This window comes from Manis javanica, chromosome 6, assembly GCF_040802235.1.
Source record: "Manis javanica isolate MJ-LG chromosome 6, MJ_LKY, whole genome shotgun sequence".
Taxonomy (NCBI): Eukaryota; Metazoa; Chordata; class Mammalia; order Pholidota; family Manidae; genus Manis; species Manis javanica.
In genome coordinates, this window is record NC_133161.1 from 42629400 (window position 1) to 42642248 (window position 12849).

Sequence of the window (12849 nt, forward strand, 5' to 3'; positions counted from 1 at the left end):
CCTATTTCCCCACCTCCACCCCACCCCAGTCCTAGGCAGCCACTAATATACATTCTGTCTCTATAAATTTGCCTATTCTGGATATTTTATATAAATGGAATCATATATGGAGTTTAGGACTGGCTTCTTTCACTTAGCCTAATGTTTTCAAGTTCCTCGATGTCGTAGTACATGTCGCTAAAAAATATTCCACTCTATGGATAGACCACATTTATTTATCCATTCATCAGTTGAGAAAAATTTAGATTGTTTCCATTTTTTTTGCTATAATGCTCCTATGAATAGTCATAAGTTGTTTTTTGTGGTAGTACTAAAGATAATGGAGGAATCTTAATACAAGGAGCATATTGGTAGGTTGTTTTAATAGTCTGAATAAGAGATAAGGGTGTTAAGTAAGGTAAGAGTGGTGTGGACAGTGAAAAGAGATAAAATTGTGAGGTGCCCCCATCAGGTCTTGGTGATTGACTGATGTGGGGAGTAAAGGAAACAGAGTCAAAATGGTTCCTGAGGTCTCTGCATGGGCACTGGGTCACTTCATTCACTGAGATGAGACACCCGGGGGAAGATGAGTTTCACTCAGACGTGTGAAATTGGAAAGGCCTGTGGGGCATGGATGGGGATATTGATGGAGACACAGAAGAAAGGCCAGACAGAAAGGTACACACAGAGGTACATGGAATCCAGGTGGTGGTTGGATGAGACTGTCCGGGAGAACATGAAGAGGGAACACCAATAGTCAAAAGATAGAAAAAGGAGCAAGAAGCCACAAAGTGGACTGGAAAACACAGGCCTGAAGGTATCAGGAACAGTTTCCAGCAGTGAAAGAGAAGCCAAGTAAGGAGAATGGTCCAAGAAGGAAATGGTCTCATCGTAAAAGGCTGCAGAATGAGTTGTAGGCAAAGTGTTCACCAGATTAGCAATTATGAAGTGACTCATGAAAAAGTGAAAAATAACTCAGATATCAATAACTTGCATGGTCTGACCTACTTTCAAAGAGGAGATGCAGAGATGGAAAGGAGGCAGAATCCATAAACTTGCTGCACACACTTATGCAAAGAATCCTGTGAAGAATTTGGGTTAATTTATCAGAACTGAAATACAAACAAGTGCCATAAACACACGGCCATTGCCCTTGAATAACTTACTTCCTTGTGGGAATAAGCCATTAGTAAAAAGCCATCCATCCTGATTTCTGAAATTGGTCCTGCTTTTTCCTTACCACCATTCCTGACACAATTACAGTTGTTTTCTTGTTGGTACTTTCTATCACGGTCCCTTTTGACAAAAGTTGTGTGTTATTTGTAGGAATGTGTACACAATATATGGAAGAAAAAGAGTAGGAGGACTCAGAAATCAACTGTAACTTCACCACCCAGGATAATTACCATTAATGCATACACGAGAGTTCATATGCTTTTGAATCAGATTTTGAGAAGCATATAACTGAAGCTCAATCTTTTGCTTTCTGCCTTTGCTGACTTATGGAGAAAAACCTATCTGTCTCCATATCTATGTATCTACCTTTATTTTCTTCTGCATTTTTGTGATTGCACTTTTTTACATTTAAATCTCTTATCTGTCTGAAATGTGTTGTGGCACATGGTGTGGGCAAGGGAATCTAACTTTTTTTCCCCAAAATAGCTGGCCAGTTCCCAGCACCATTTTTAAACTAATTCATTCCATCCTCTCTCCATTGCTTTGAAATGCTACAGTAGTATATGAAGTCTGAGTTCAAGTCAGCACATTCTAAGCTATTACATATATAAAGGGAGGGTGGGATTCTCATGTGAATAGAAGTTCTAATCATCCCAACTGTAGTCATAGAAAAGTGATCCACCAGAAAATGAACTGACCACTTAAAAAATAGTCTCTATTCAAATATCTTTCCACATGTAACACTAGATGAATCTCCTCCTATCAACCTTTTATATTTGTTCATCTCTCAACAACTGTTGGAAATTGTCCAATACAGCATAAATAGGCAGCAGAGGGAAATTATAAATCCTGCAAATGATGTAAGATTTAATGTAGGTAAAGTGTTCTTAGAGAACAACTCTTATCACAGGCAAAGACAGTGACCAGTGAAAATCTAGCAGCAGTCCAGTTAACAATCAGGAGAAGAAAACTGGTGAGAATGATGACATTAAACAGAAATTCCTGAAGAAAATGATTTGAATATCAAAGGATTAATGAAGACCCCTAGGAAAATGGATGGTGCCTTGGAATTTTTTTCCTAAAAGGCATCCTCTTTGGAAAGGTGCTGGTAAGGTCAAATTAAAGTGTGTATCAACACACCAAAACCAAAACCCTACACAACTCTTTCATTGCTGTCTCGAAGATGTAGCACATAATTGTAGGCATAACAAATTTTGACAAATACATGATAAAATAAATTTACTGTTAATTTTAATTTTACATATTTTTCAAATGAAACTTTTGTTTCTCCAAATGAAACAGTGAAATGCTGGTTCCAGTCCGAGGTATTAGCCTTTTTCTGATACCAATTGGTATCAGACCTTCCATACTTTCATCACTCCTGGACTTGCTGTTTGGTGTGTATCAAGTACTCTCTTTACAATTGCAACACTGCCGTTTATTGTCACTCTATAACAAATATTCTGAAAAGACAAAATTTACATTCTCCTTTTTAAAAGTTTCCTGTCAGAGTTTATATTTTTACTTTTCTCTTTTGTCAAGTTCTCACAAGTGCCTTTCAGCTTTTGCATTAGTATTTATAATTATTCTTAATAGAAGCTCACATTTAGTGAGAATTTGCTATGTGTCCAGCACTTGCTAGGCATTTTCCACACACTAGCATATTTAATTTGATCAAAAACTCTGATACAGCACCATTATCATTCCTATTTAGAGTTGAGAAAATTGAGAAGTATACAAGCTAAGAATTTGTCCTGTATTATACAACAGGTAAAAGACCTGTAGTTCTGCAACCCATACACTTCTGATGTCAAGGTCCACTTCACCATAGTATTCTCCCATTTGGGAACTCACTCCTCTTAAACAAAAAAAATGGACAAAGTATTATATTCTCTGTAGCTTTTCTTATACTGAATTCATCTAAATTTCCTTAATGAAAGATGTTGAACTTATAAAAATTCAATGAAAGTGTAAAACCAACACCTACATCATACTGACAAGAAAGTGTCCTAACAAGCATCTAAGTGAGACCTCAGAGAACTAAATTTAAATTCTGTTGACATGAGTCATGTGGAAGTAGCCTCAAGATAACATCAAACCCTTAAGGCAAAAATGTCATTAACTCAAGTTTAAAATACTAAAAAGTGGGAATTTTAAATATATTTCACAAAACGATAGTATAGATACCTTATCCAGATTTATACTGTTTTCTCCTATCTACTTAATATAGTAAAGATGTACAAAATACTAATTCTTGGGTGGTCTGTACACCACATCTCAAAATAAATTTTCTGATCCATATCTGTGAAAAGGCTCATCTTATTTATCAAACTTTCTTTGCTTCCTCCCCCCATTCCCACCCGCCTTGGCTTCCTTTGGGTCCAGGAACCCAGCAGTGCCAAGAAAAATACAGCTGAAGCTATGGCCCACAAGACTTCTGACTCATTTAATCACATTAAGAGGAATATTCACTTGAGGTACTTGATCAGCATGGATTGTCTTTAAGCCTTTTTCCTTACCCACCTCTCTCTGCCTCCCCTGCTGGGGGCCCACACCATTTGCTGTCTAAGCTTCCATCTGATGGACTGTCCCTAACCCATTCTACTCCTTGGTGGGCAAAGCATCACCTAGACACATGAAGTTTAAAAACCCACAGAGAGGGAGTAAGAGCTCCATTGTTCAGGAGGTTGAAATGAATTAGTCCCAAAAATCACAAGTTAGGCCCACCCACATACCCATTAAGTTTTGCATATGTGCTTGAAAAAGTCAAGTCTTAGCTATAATTAGGACCAATGAAATGTCCTAGACACTGAGGTCATAAAAGGGAGGCTCTAGCAATCTAAAGCTAATCTCTCAGCCTCACTCACCTGCAGGGAAGAAGCAGGTTACAAACTTGTACGAGAAAGTCAGCTAAAGGTATTCACATTCAAAATTTTAAAAACAACACCCTAGTAGCCCTCTGTGACTCCTGCTCTAAAGGTAGAGAGCATACAGCTGAGATATTTTTTAAAAAGACATTTAATGAAAGTGCAATATTCTTCAGCAGAAATACGTGAATACCAGAACTACAGATAAAAGAAATGTAAGTATAATGATTCTGCAATAAAAAGAATCTACCCAGTAAAGGTTAAGTTAAATTTTGATGAAGAATTTGAAGGTTCATAAAGGGAAATAGAGAAATGTGAGACACCTAAGTCCCTAAGGTAGTTCCTAGTGGGAAAGATGTTCGAACTCTGGATGCCAAGGAGAATGCTGTCAATCATAGCCTTTATTTGAGCAAAGAAAGGGCACATCCAAGGTGCTAGGCTCAAAAAGTCATGAGGCTGGGAAAGACCAAGGAGTTTTTATTCTGAGATTGTTTATCCATCTGCAATTTAATAGGAATATGGTAAAATTACACATACTCCTGCCTTTTAATACCAACCACTAAGTCATTTCGTCTTCCCAGGCCTTACTTAAGTGAGGGAGGTGAACCAGATGATTTCTGAGTTCCTGCCTAGCTTTTAAAAAAGATCATGTCTGTAAAAAATGTTTGTATGCTTACATGTTTGATAAGCCACCCCTTTCTAACATGCCACTTTACCCTCAGGTATTCTGAAACAAATATCATAGCTAAACTAACATTGTAAATTGCACAATTACTGGCTTAAAGCAGAAATAATTCACAGTATTTCTTATTATCTCTGTGATAATGGTATTATGTCACCTATGGAAATAATAAGAACAACGCACAAAATGAAGAAAAATCTTTAACATATACCTCAAAGAGAAAAGACTGTGTAAAACTTTTTCTGCCCTTTCCCTCCCACACTGCTGAACCAATTTAAGTGCAAAGCAGGCCAAATCCAGAGCAGCTTACAAAGGAGGAAGCTCAGGCTGGACATGTCTCTGTACCACTGTGGCCTGCATGGTCTAGAGGGAAGCACAGTGGCTACGATTCGCGTTCTAGACCGAACCCTTCCAGGAACCATGTAACTCATGGGAAGATGTTTAACTTTTCCTAACTATTTTCTATTTGAAAAACAGCAATAATTCTACATGTTTCTTCCACCTCAGAAACATATTAAATACAGAAATAAGCATGTGAAAAATTTGAGTTCCAGGGAGGAAGGGTATTATAGGCAATAATGAAGCATGTTCATGACAAAGAACCCTGGTTCAACAATTTTAAAAAGCTCACTGTCTCGATTAGGTCAGAGCAAGAGGAGCGGAAAGGCACCCAACCAGAGTGAGAAATCAGGTCATGAGTAAGGGAAAGCCAAGAGTAAGATGAGGCACTGAGGCCAAATGCACGCCAAGTTTGTGAACAAACACATGTTCCATCTTCCTTCATTTCTTCGTTTCTTCCTCCCTTCTCTCCTCTGTTCCTCTTTCCCTTCCTCCCATACATTCAAAAATTTTGCTTCAAGGGCTTATATGGACACACTTCTCACTTGCTAGTTATCTAGACAAATGACTGAAGTTCCATAATCGGTAAATGTGATTAGGCGTGCATCTGTTCTCACCCCACGTCCAGGTCGTTGCTCACACGGTGGTCGGTGGACTCCTTCCTCCTGGCTGTTCCCCTAGCAGCTCTAACAGGACGTGGAAAAGAGGCGGCAGGGTGCCCGGCTGTGCTCACAGACACACCAGCCAGTCGGGAGACCAATCCCAGCTCTTCTTAAGTGTCCTTCTCCCTCAAGCCTCATTTTTTTTTCCAATTGGCAAAGAAGAAAGGAGAGCCATATACAGAGCACTATCATCGTGAATATTTTTCATTTACTATCTCATTGAGCCTAAACATTTACTTCCTAGGAAAATAATCCTGTAACAGTGGCCGGAAGACAGACAAATAGAGGCAAAAGGACCCTTTAGGAGAATGTTAACAAAGGTAAGATGAAGAGGGCGTAAATTAAGACAAACAATATTAGTAGTGTTCTGTGTGAAAAGGCACTTCTTCTGAAATACCTTATTAAAACTATTCCTTTGGAACAAAAGTTAGGTTCTATCCATGTGTGACTCGGGTTAAAAAAAATTTTCAAATCATAGAGTATAGAACCCCGTGACTCCAAGCCAGCTATTTGCCCACCCCCAAATTTGGAGGTTGAATTATATATACATCTATAACAAGATGTATCTACAATAATTATAGCTTAATTTTTTAAATATGTCTTTATAGCAAGCATTGTGCTATATGCTTTACAAACATCCAAGGCTCTGGCAACCAGGGAGGCATCACTGCACTTTCAGAAGGGGGAAACTGAGACTCTGGAAAGTTATCTAAGAAACCCAAGGTCACGTAAATAGTAAGAGACAGAGGCAGGACCCAAACACTGGTCTGTCTGCCTCCCGAGACTGTGCTTATTAGATTAGGCTACGCTGTCTCCATGCCTATCTTTTTAAGTTTCTGCCTGCATTCCTTTATACTTCAAGGAATGCTGACTGAGGGAAAAAGGAAGCAACAGGAAGAGCATCAGCATGGCTGGGGAGGTGCACAAAAGGCATGTAAGAAGGAGGAAGAGAGAAACATACCACTTCTCATACTGCATGTAGTCCTTGCTTTAGAAGGAAATAGAGACTACAGCTGCTGCATTTAATAAACTCACTTACTTCATGCTCCTTGCCACTGCCAGAAAGACAGACACCAAGAAGAGGGAAGTGGGACTTGGAAGTGCAACACCATTGATTGCTCAGCCCCTCTGACCACGGGCAGGGCCCACCTGGATGCCCACGGCCGCACAGGGGCGAGTGGGATCTCTCTCTGCTTTGACCTGTAGGTGCCTTGGCTCTGAAGCCTGCCCATATCTCTTGATCCCCGGTGTGTTTCTTTGTCTCTTCCCCCTAATTCTGACTACCACAATCCAAGCAAACAGCAGAAGGGACAGGATTCATCTGGATTATATTAGCTGCTTGTATTATGCTATTTACATTTATGAAATATGGTATCGCGAGATCACATTTAGTAAAACTTTACCTTAAAAATAGTTTTATTCTCTAATCCACTTTTTATTGGTTAGAAACAAAACAAAATGGATCATATATTTAAAAGCAGGAGGAAAAAAAGACATACCATTCTAGAAATGTCTAGCAAGCGAATACCCTAAGAATATTTATCCAAGTGGTTACCCTGAGATATCTGAGGGGAAATGTGAAAGCAATTTTCTTGGCTATCATCACTTTAACATGAAACGTAAATACCGAATACAACCACAGGCACATTCCTTTAATTTGGGAAAAGTACAGTTGTGTTTAGGGAGCCTGGAAGCTCTTACCTGGCATGACCATGGTCTGTGGAGCCGCGGCATCAGTACTTAAGCAGAGACGTCCACCTTTGGCTAATCTATCACAGAGCAAGGTGATATGTTTCTTCAGTCGGCTTGTGTCTTTGGGTATGTTCAGCTGGCTGCTGAGGTTCAAAGCCTGCTCCTTTGAACTCTTCGACAGGCAGGTCTTTAAGAGGTGGGAAATGGCAGCATCCACTGTTTCTTCCCAGCCCTGGATGCAAAAGGCAATTCTGAATTTTTGCAAAGATGATAAATAAGCAAAGCAGGCACTTTACTGTGATAACAATAACAATAATCATCATCTCAGGTCTACGCATGTTTAAGGATCTGGAGAGTGCAGCTGCCAGGAGCATAGTTCCTTTTACTTTATCTTTCTGTAGGAGAATTAACTAGGACAGCGAGGACGTTTGGATATCTTCAGGGAAACTGGAATAGAGAGAAAACTCTGGTCCTCTCTCAGCCATTGGTCCCACAGCCTTGGGGTTGTAGGTAGAAACCAGAAGAGCCTATTTCAAGAGGGATTTTGTGAAACATAAGGCTTTCTAGTTCCGTGTCACTGCCTGAGTAACCAAAAGTGACCTGAAGAGAGGAAAAGAGCCATTGACCTCACTGCTGCTGCTAACAGCGTGGCTGTGCTGCAGGGAAAACTGAGAAGTGCAGAGTAACCGTCGCACCGCGAGGCTGCAAGTCTAGGGATATAGATGCTGGGCAGGGACCTCAGCACGGTCACCCAGGCACCAGCACAGGCAGGACCCGCACGTGGGTCCAGACAGCAACAGAACAGGAAGAGGAGTGGCCAGCTGAGGAGGTCCCACTGGGCACCCCCGGGGATCCCAGCGATACCTGCGTAAGATTTTTATGTGGATCTTACAGGTCCTACACAGCACAATAGGGAAGCGTGAGGGAAGCCTGGGTTATTGCCGATAGCACTCCATTTGTACCAGAGACTGGAATGGGCCTGACAATCAAAGTGAAATTATAAAGGAAGACACTGAATGAATTTATTTGCATAGCCCAAGACCCTTTTCTAAGAGATGAGAAACATGAGGCAGAGAGAAGGAGACCCTGGGAAGCCTTACAGTTAGTACCACTCCACCCTCTACCTTCTCAGTTGAGCTACCTTTCAAATACGCAAGTCAGAGTAAGTTGCTCCTAAACTTCAACTCCTAAATCCAAATGCTCAGTTTAGCACATAAGGCACTTTCTGCTTCAGCTTCTGCTCCATTTTATTCTCTTCCTATCCATTTGCACCCACACTCTTGCCCAGGCCTCTGAATGTTCTGGTCTCCCACTGTAATGCTCTGTCTCCTCTGCTTTTTACCTGGCTAACTTCCACATATGACAGTTCAGGCACTGCCACCCAAGGCCGGCATTCGTGGGACCTCTTTGGGGCTCAGGGACCTCACACACTCAGTTCCAACACAGCACTCCTCTCCCTGGGTTGTGTGGCTGTCCGCATGTCTGGTTTCTTTGCTAGAGTATCTGCAATACTCTGCATCCCTAGCACAGAGGGTGGTCAAGAAATGTGTTTGCTGGACAGTGGGATGGTGAGACATACTCCCAGGACCTTAGAGTTGGGAGAACTTTGGAGATCTTTAGTCCAGTCTTGGGGGATTTTCCCAGGATACTTTATACAATAACAACCATTTGCCCAGGCATGGCTGTCTTCACAATCTAAAATTACTTTTGGAGGCAGTTCACTCCTTTCAGGGACATCTATAACCATCATAAACCTATTCCTATAATGAGCCCAAATCTGCCCCACTGGCCCTTATGCTACCCTTCAATGCTAGGCAGAACAAATCTAACCTCTCTTCTACATGACAGTCCTTTATATCTGTGAAGACAGCAATTCTGTACCCTCTCCTCCAGAATAAACATCCCCAGTTTCTCCAGCTCTTCCTTATATAAACATGGTTTCAAGTTTTCTCTCCATCCTGACCACTTGTCTTTGAATGAGCTCCAGTTTTAAACATTTATACAGCAAACTAGAAAACCCCAAACTGACCCCAAGACACCAGGGTGGGAATGGAGTACAGGGCAGGACACAGCCATCCCTCCCATTTAGTCATTTACTGGGGATCTTCTCCTTGCCAGCCTGGCCTCTGCTCGCCTCTGCTCTCTTGGCAGCTGCACCACAATCTTGATTCACAATGAGCCCACGGATGACTAAGCCCCAGGCCTTTTCCACACTCACCACCGCCTTCCTTCTAGACGTAAGCAGTTGATTCTTAGACCAAAGTGAAAACTCTGTGTGTGTGTATGTGTGTGTGGTCACTAGAGAACTTCCCACTGATTGCCCAAATCAGGATTTTTAATTCTACTGACCCAGTACAGATGCCACTAAGCAATTTAGGAGACGAATTTTAATTATTTTAAAATAATCGACATTCCTTTCAAGCAATGTCAAAGACTGTAAAAACAGCTTCCTACACCAAACCACTAAAGAATAATAAATCACTAGTTACTACAAAGGCATCTCTATACAACTATCAAAATCTGAACTATAAAAATTGAATTTGTATTTCAATAATGGGAAAAGGTACGTTAAGACAAAATAGTAACCCAGCTGTCACGGGAGAACACATATTTTCCAGTTGCTTTTGGAGCCATTTACAAAGACTTCTGGAGTATTAGAAAGAAAGATCCTTTCTCTGTGGTCATGTCAGAATTAAAAGAGTTTCTACTATTTTATAAACTATTTGTCTAAGAAAACTACTATTTTTCTAAGTAGGTTATAGTAGCCTATTAGATAATTTAAGTAGATACGGCACTTAGTTAATATAGGAGTACTATATATTTCCTTTCTTACTGCCAACTTGCAGATCAAGTCAAAAACCATGCGATGTTTAGGTACTTAGCAAAGATATTTCTTTAATATAATGAGGCATGATGTCAATAATTCAAAAAGATTGCTACTAAAATGTAGGGTTATTATTTGGAGGGCCTGAATTGCTATGCAAATTCAAATATGATAATAAAAAGGAATGCTTATGAAAGCCTTTGAAATAAAACTTCCATTAAATAAAAACAGTGTGATAATTCATTGATCAAACATGTAACATATTTACCTGATGAAATGTAAAACAGAACTATGGAAAAATCTAGAATCTCATATACGAGAAGTATCTTAAAGGTAAGCTATTTTAATCACCTTTTGGTGTTTGAATCCACCACCTTTATCTGCAGCCCTTAAATTAACAAGTCTAATATTCAGTTCTAATGTCTAAACACACACACACAACCCACATGCATGCACATACCTAATCTTTATCCTTTAAAACTGAATACCATTTGTACTAGTCATTCTGCCTTTTCTGATTGTGAGAGTGAAAGTAAATCTTAGTTTTTAGAAAATTGTGCTAAAAAAATGTCTGGAAAGGAAGAAATTACTCAGCCTGAGCTCTTCAGTAAGAACTGATTTTAGTTCTCAAATGCACAGCCTAACTCGTAAAGTCCCAGTTAACTCATGTGTAGCTTTTAGAAAACAGTGGCAGAAGTTAAATAAGTAAATAAATGTGTAAATCAATCAGTCAATTTAAATGTATGTTACTCTGTTTTATCTTCTTCATAGCCCTTGTCAGTATTAGAAGTTCACTTACTTATTGGGTTTTTCTGTACCTCCTTTTCTAGTCTAGTATTGATAATTGGCATTTTCCTTTGTTCCCAAGGTCTAGACTGTACTCTACATGGTAGCTTCACTTTTGTCTTAGTCCTTCTACTGAACCCCAATGTTGGGAGCCTACAAAAGGGTCCCTCCTTGATGAACTGGACTGCCTTGCTCCTGCCAAATCCCCCGAGGAGCTGGACCCAACAGCTATGGCCCTGCTGCCTGACTTCAAGGCCAAGCCGCCTGCTGCACACATCCCCCACGTGGCTCTGCAGCCTCTGCTTTGTGTTCCACCTGCCTGTGTGGAAGCTCCTGTACACCATGCTGGTCCCAGATGCCCCATTTCTATAAGGAAGCTTTTTAAATTCAAGGCCTTGGCGTCTCCTAGTCTGTTTCCTCTCCTGACTAGAGTCAACTGAGCTGTGCTTCTTGCTGTCCAGAAACCAGAGAGCCACAGGAGAGTTTCTCGATTTCTCTGTTCTACCTGCCCTACTAGTCTCTACTGGTGAATAAGCCTAAATACCAGTACAAGTGGCTTATCAGAAACAGAAAGTTTGACCAAGTTTGTGAAATTAATTTCCTAGGGTATCAACCAATGTAACTAAATTTTTAAAAAATAAGCTGGAAGAGTAGTCTGATGCTACCTGTGAATTTAAACCACAGAGTTGAATACAGCAGCCTCTAGGCTCTGGGTTCTGACTTAACCTCACTCACTTTAACTGCCCCTTCTCTGTACAACTTTAGATAAATCACTCAATCTATGTGCGGTACATCTGAGGCCTACATAAAACAGGAAGAACGGTATTTGCATGCCACTCTTACATGAATGGGAGGGCACTCCGAAAACTTCAGTGGAAGATACTACAGAATAGAATATTTAATCCTACTTTTTTTTAATCAGAAAACACAAATATCCCATTGAAATCAAATGTGCAGAGTAACATCTTTAACTTTTATTCAAACAAACTGTAAACTTCTGCAAACTTACGTTTATAATAGAAACACTACTACATCATTAATTGTAGTTGTATAAAGAAAAAACACAAAATGTCATTTATTACCAAATGTGCCCACAGTTTAACTCTAATGGGGAGAAAAAAGGAGCTCAGTCTAAAAGAACAAATGAAGATTGTGTAGCCACAGTCCAGGTTTCAGCTGAGAGGAGGAGACTCATAAATGGCCTGTCTTACATGATACATTCAAAGGCAAAATAGCCTTTACACCATATACCATATTCATTTATCTGGAAAAAAACTGTATCAAAAAGAAATAAATTTCATCTTAAATACATGTAAAGGATACACAATGAAAAGTCTTTGGTATTTATGATTACTCTACAAAGCCATATGGTTATTATTACTTTATATTGTATTATATCAATTATACTTAGCAGCCAAGATAAGCTAAAAATAGTCACATGAAGGGTCATTATAAACCTATGAACAAATAAAACTTAGTACTTCAGTTGTAAATTATATATTTTGAAAGATACAAGCATTTTTCAGGATTTATCTAGGTTCAGAGTATTTCTAAAGAAATAGATTATATTCAGCAAAACTCCCTTTCATGCAAAAGACTGTTCAAGATGTTGAGCTATTTGCCTTTGAAAAGTGAAACAGCTCTTTGAACCTAAACCAAATAAAAAGGAATTTTAAAAAATGAATCCACGATTATGGCCTGTGGGGCATCTTAATGAGTTTAAAATTATGTTCAACAGTTTCTATCAAATAAAGCATTGAAAAAAATCAGCTCTAACTTTTTAAATCCATCACTAATAAAATGAAGCACTCCCTGATATGACTGTCATTTTAAACTGAAGTA

At 39.6% G+C, this 12849-nt stretch overlaps 1 protein-coding gene across 6 annotated transcripts in view; it reads right to left on the bottom strand.

Moving 5' to 3' along the window:
- Positions 1 to 12849, bottom strand: part of BBS9 (Bardet-Biedl syndrome 9) — a 479017-nt gene that overhangs the window by 54816 nt on the left and 411352 nt on the right. For all 6 annotated transcript variants that reach the window (XM_073238618.1, XM_073238620.1, XM_036990555.2 and 3 more), the window contains one exon: positions 7407 to 7629. In XM_073238618.1, the coding sequence (XP_073094719.1) occupies positions 7407 to 7629 (223 nt within the window). The remainder of the gene's footprint in view (positions 1 to 7406; positions 7630 to 12849) is intronic.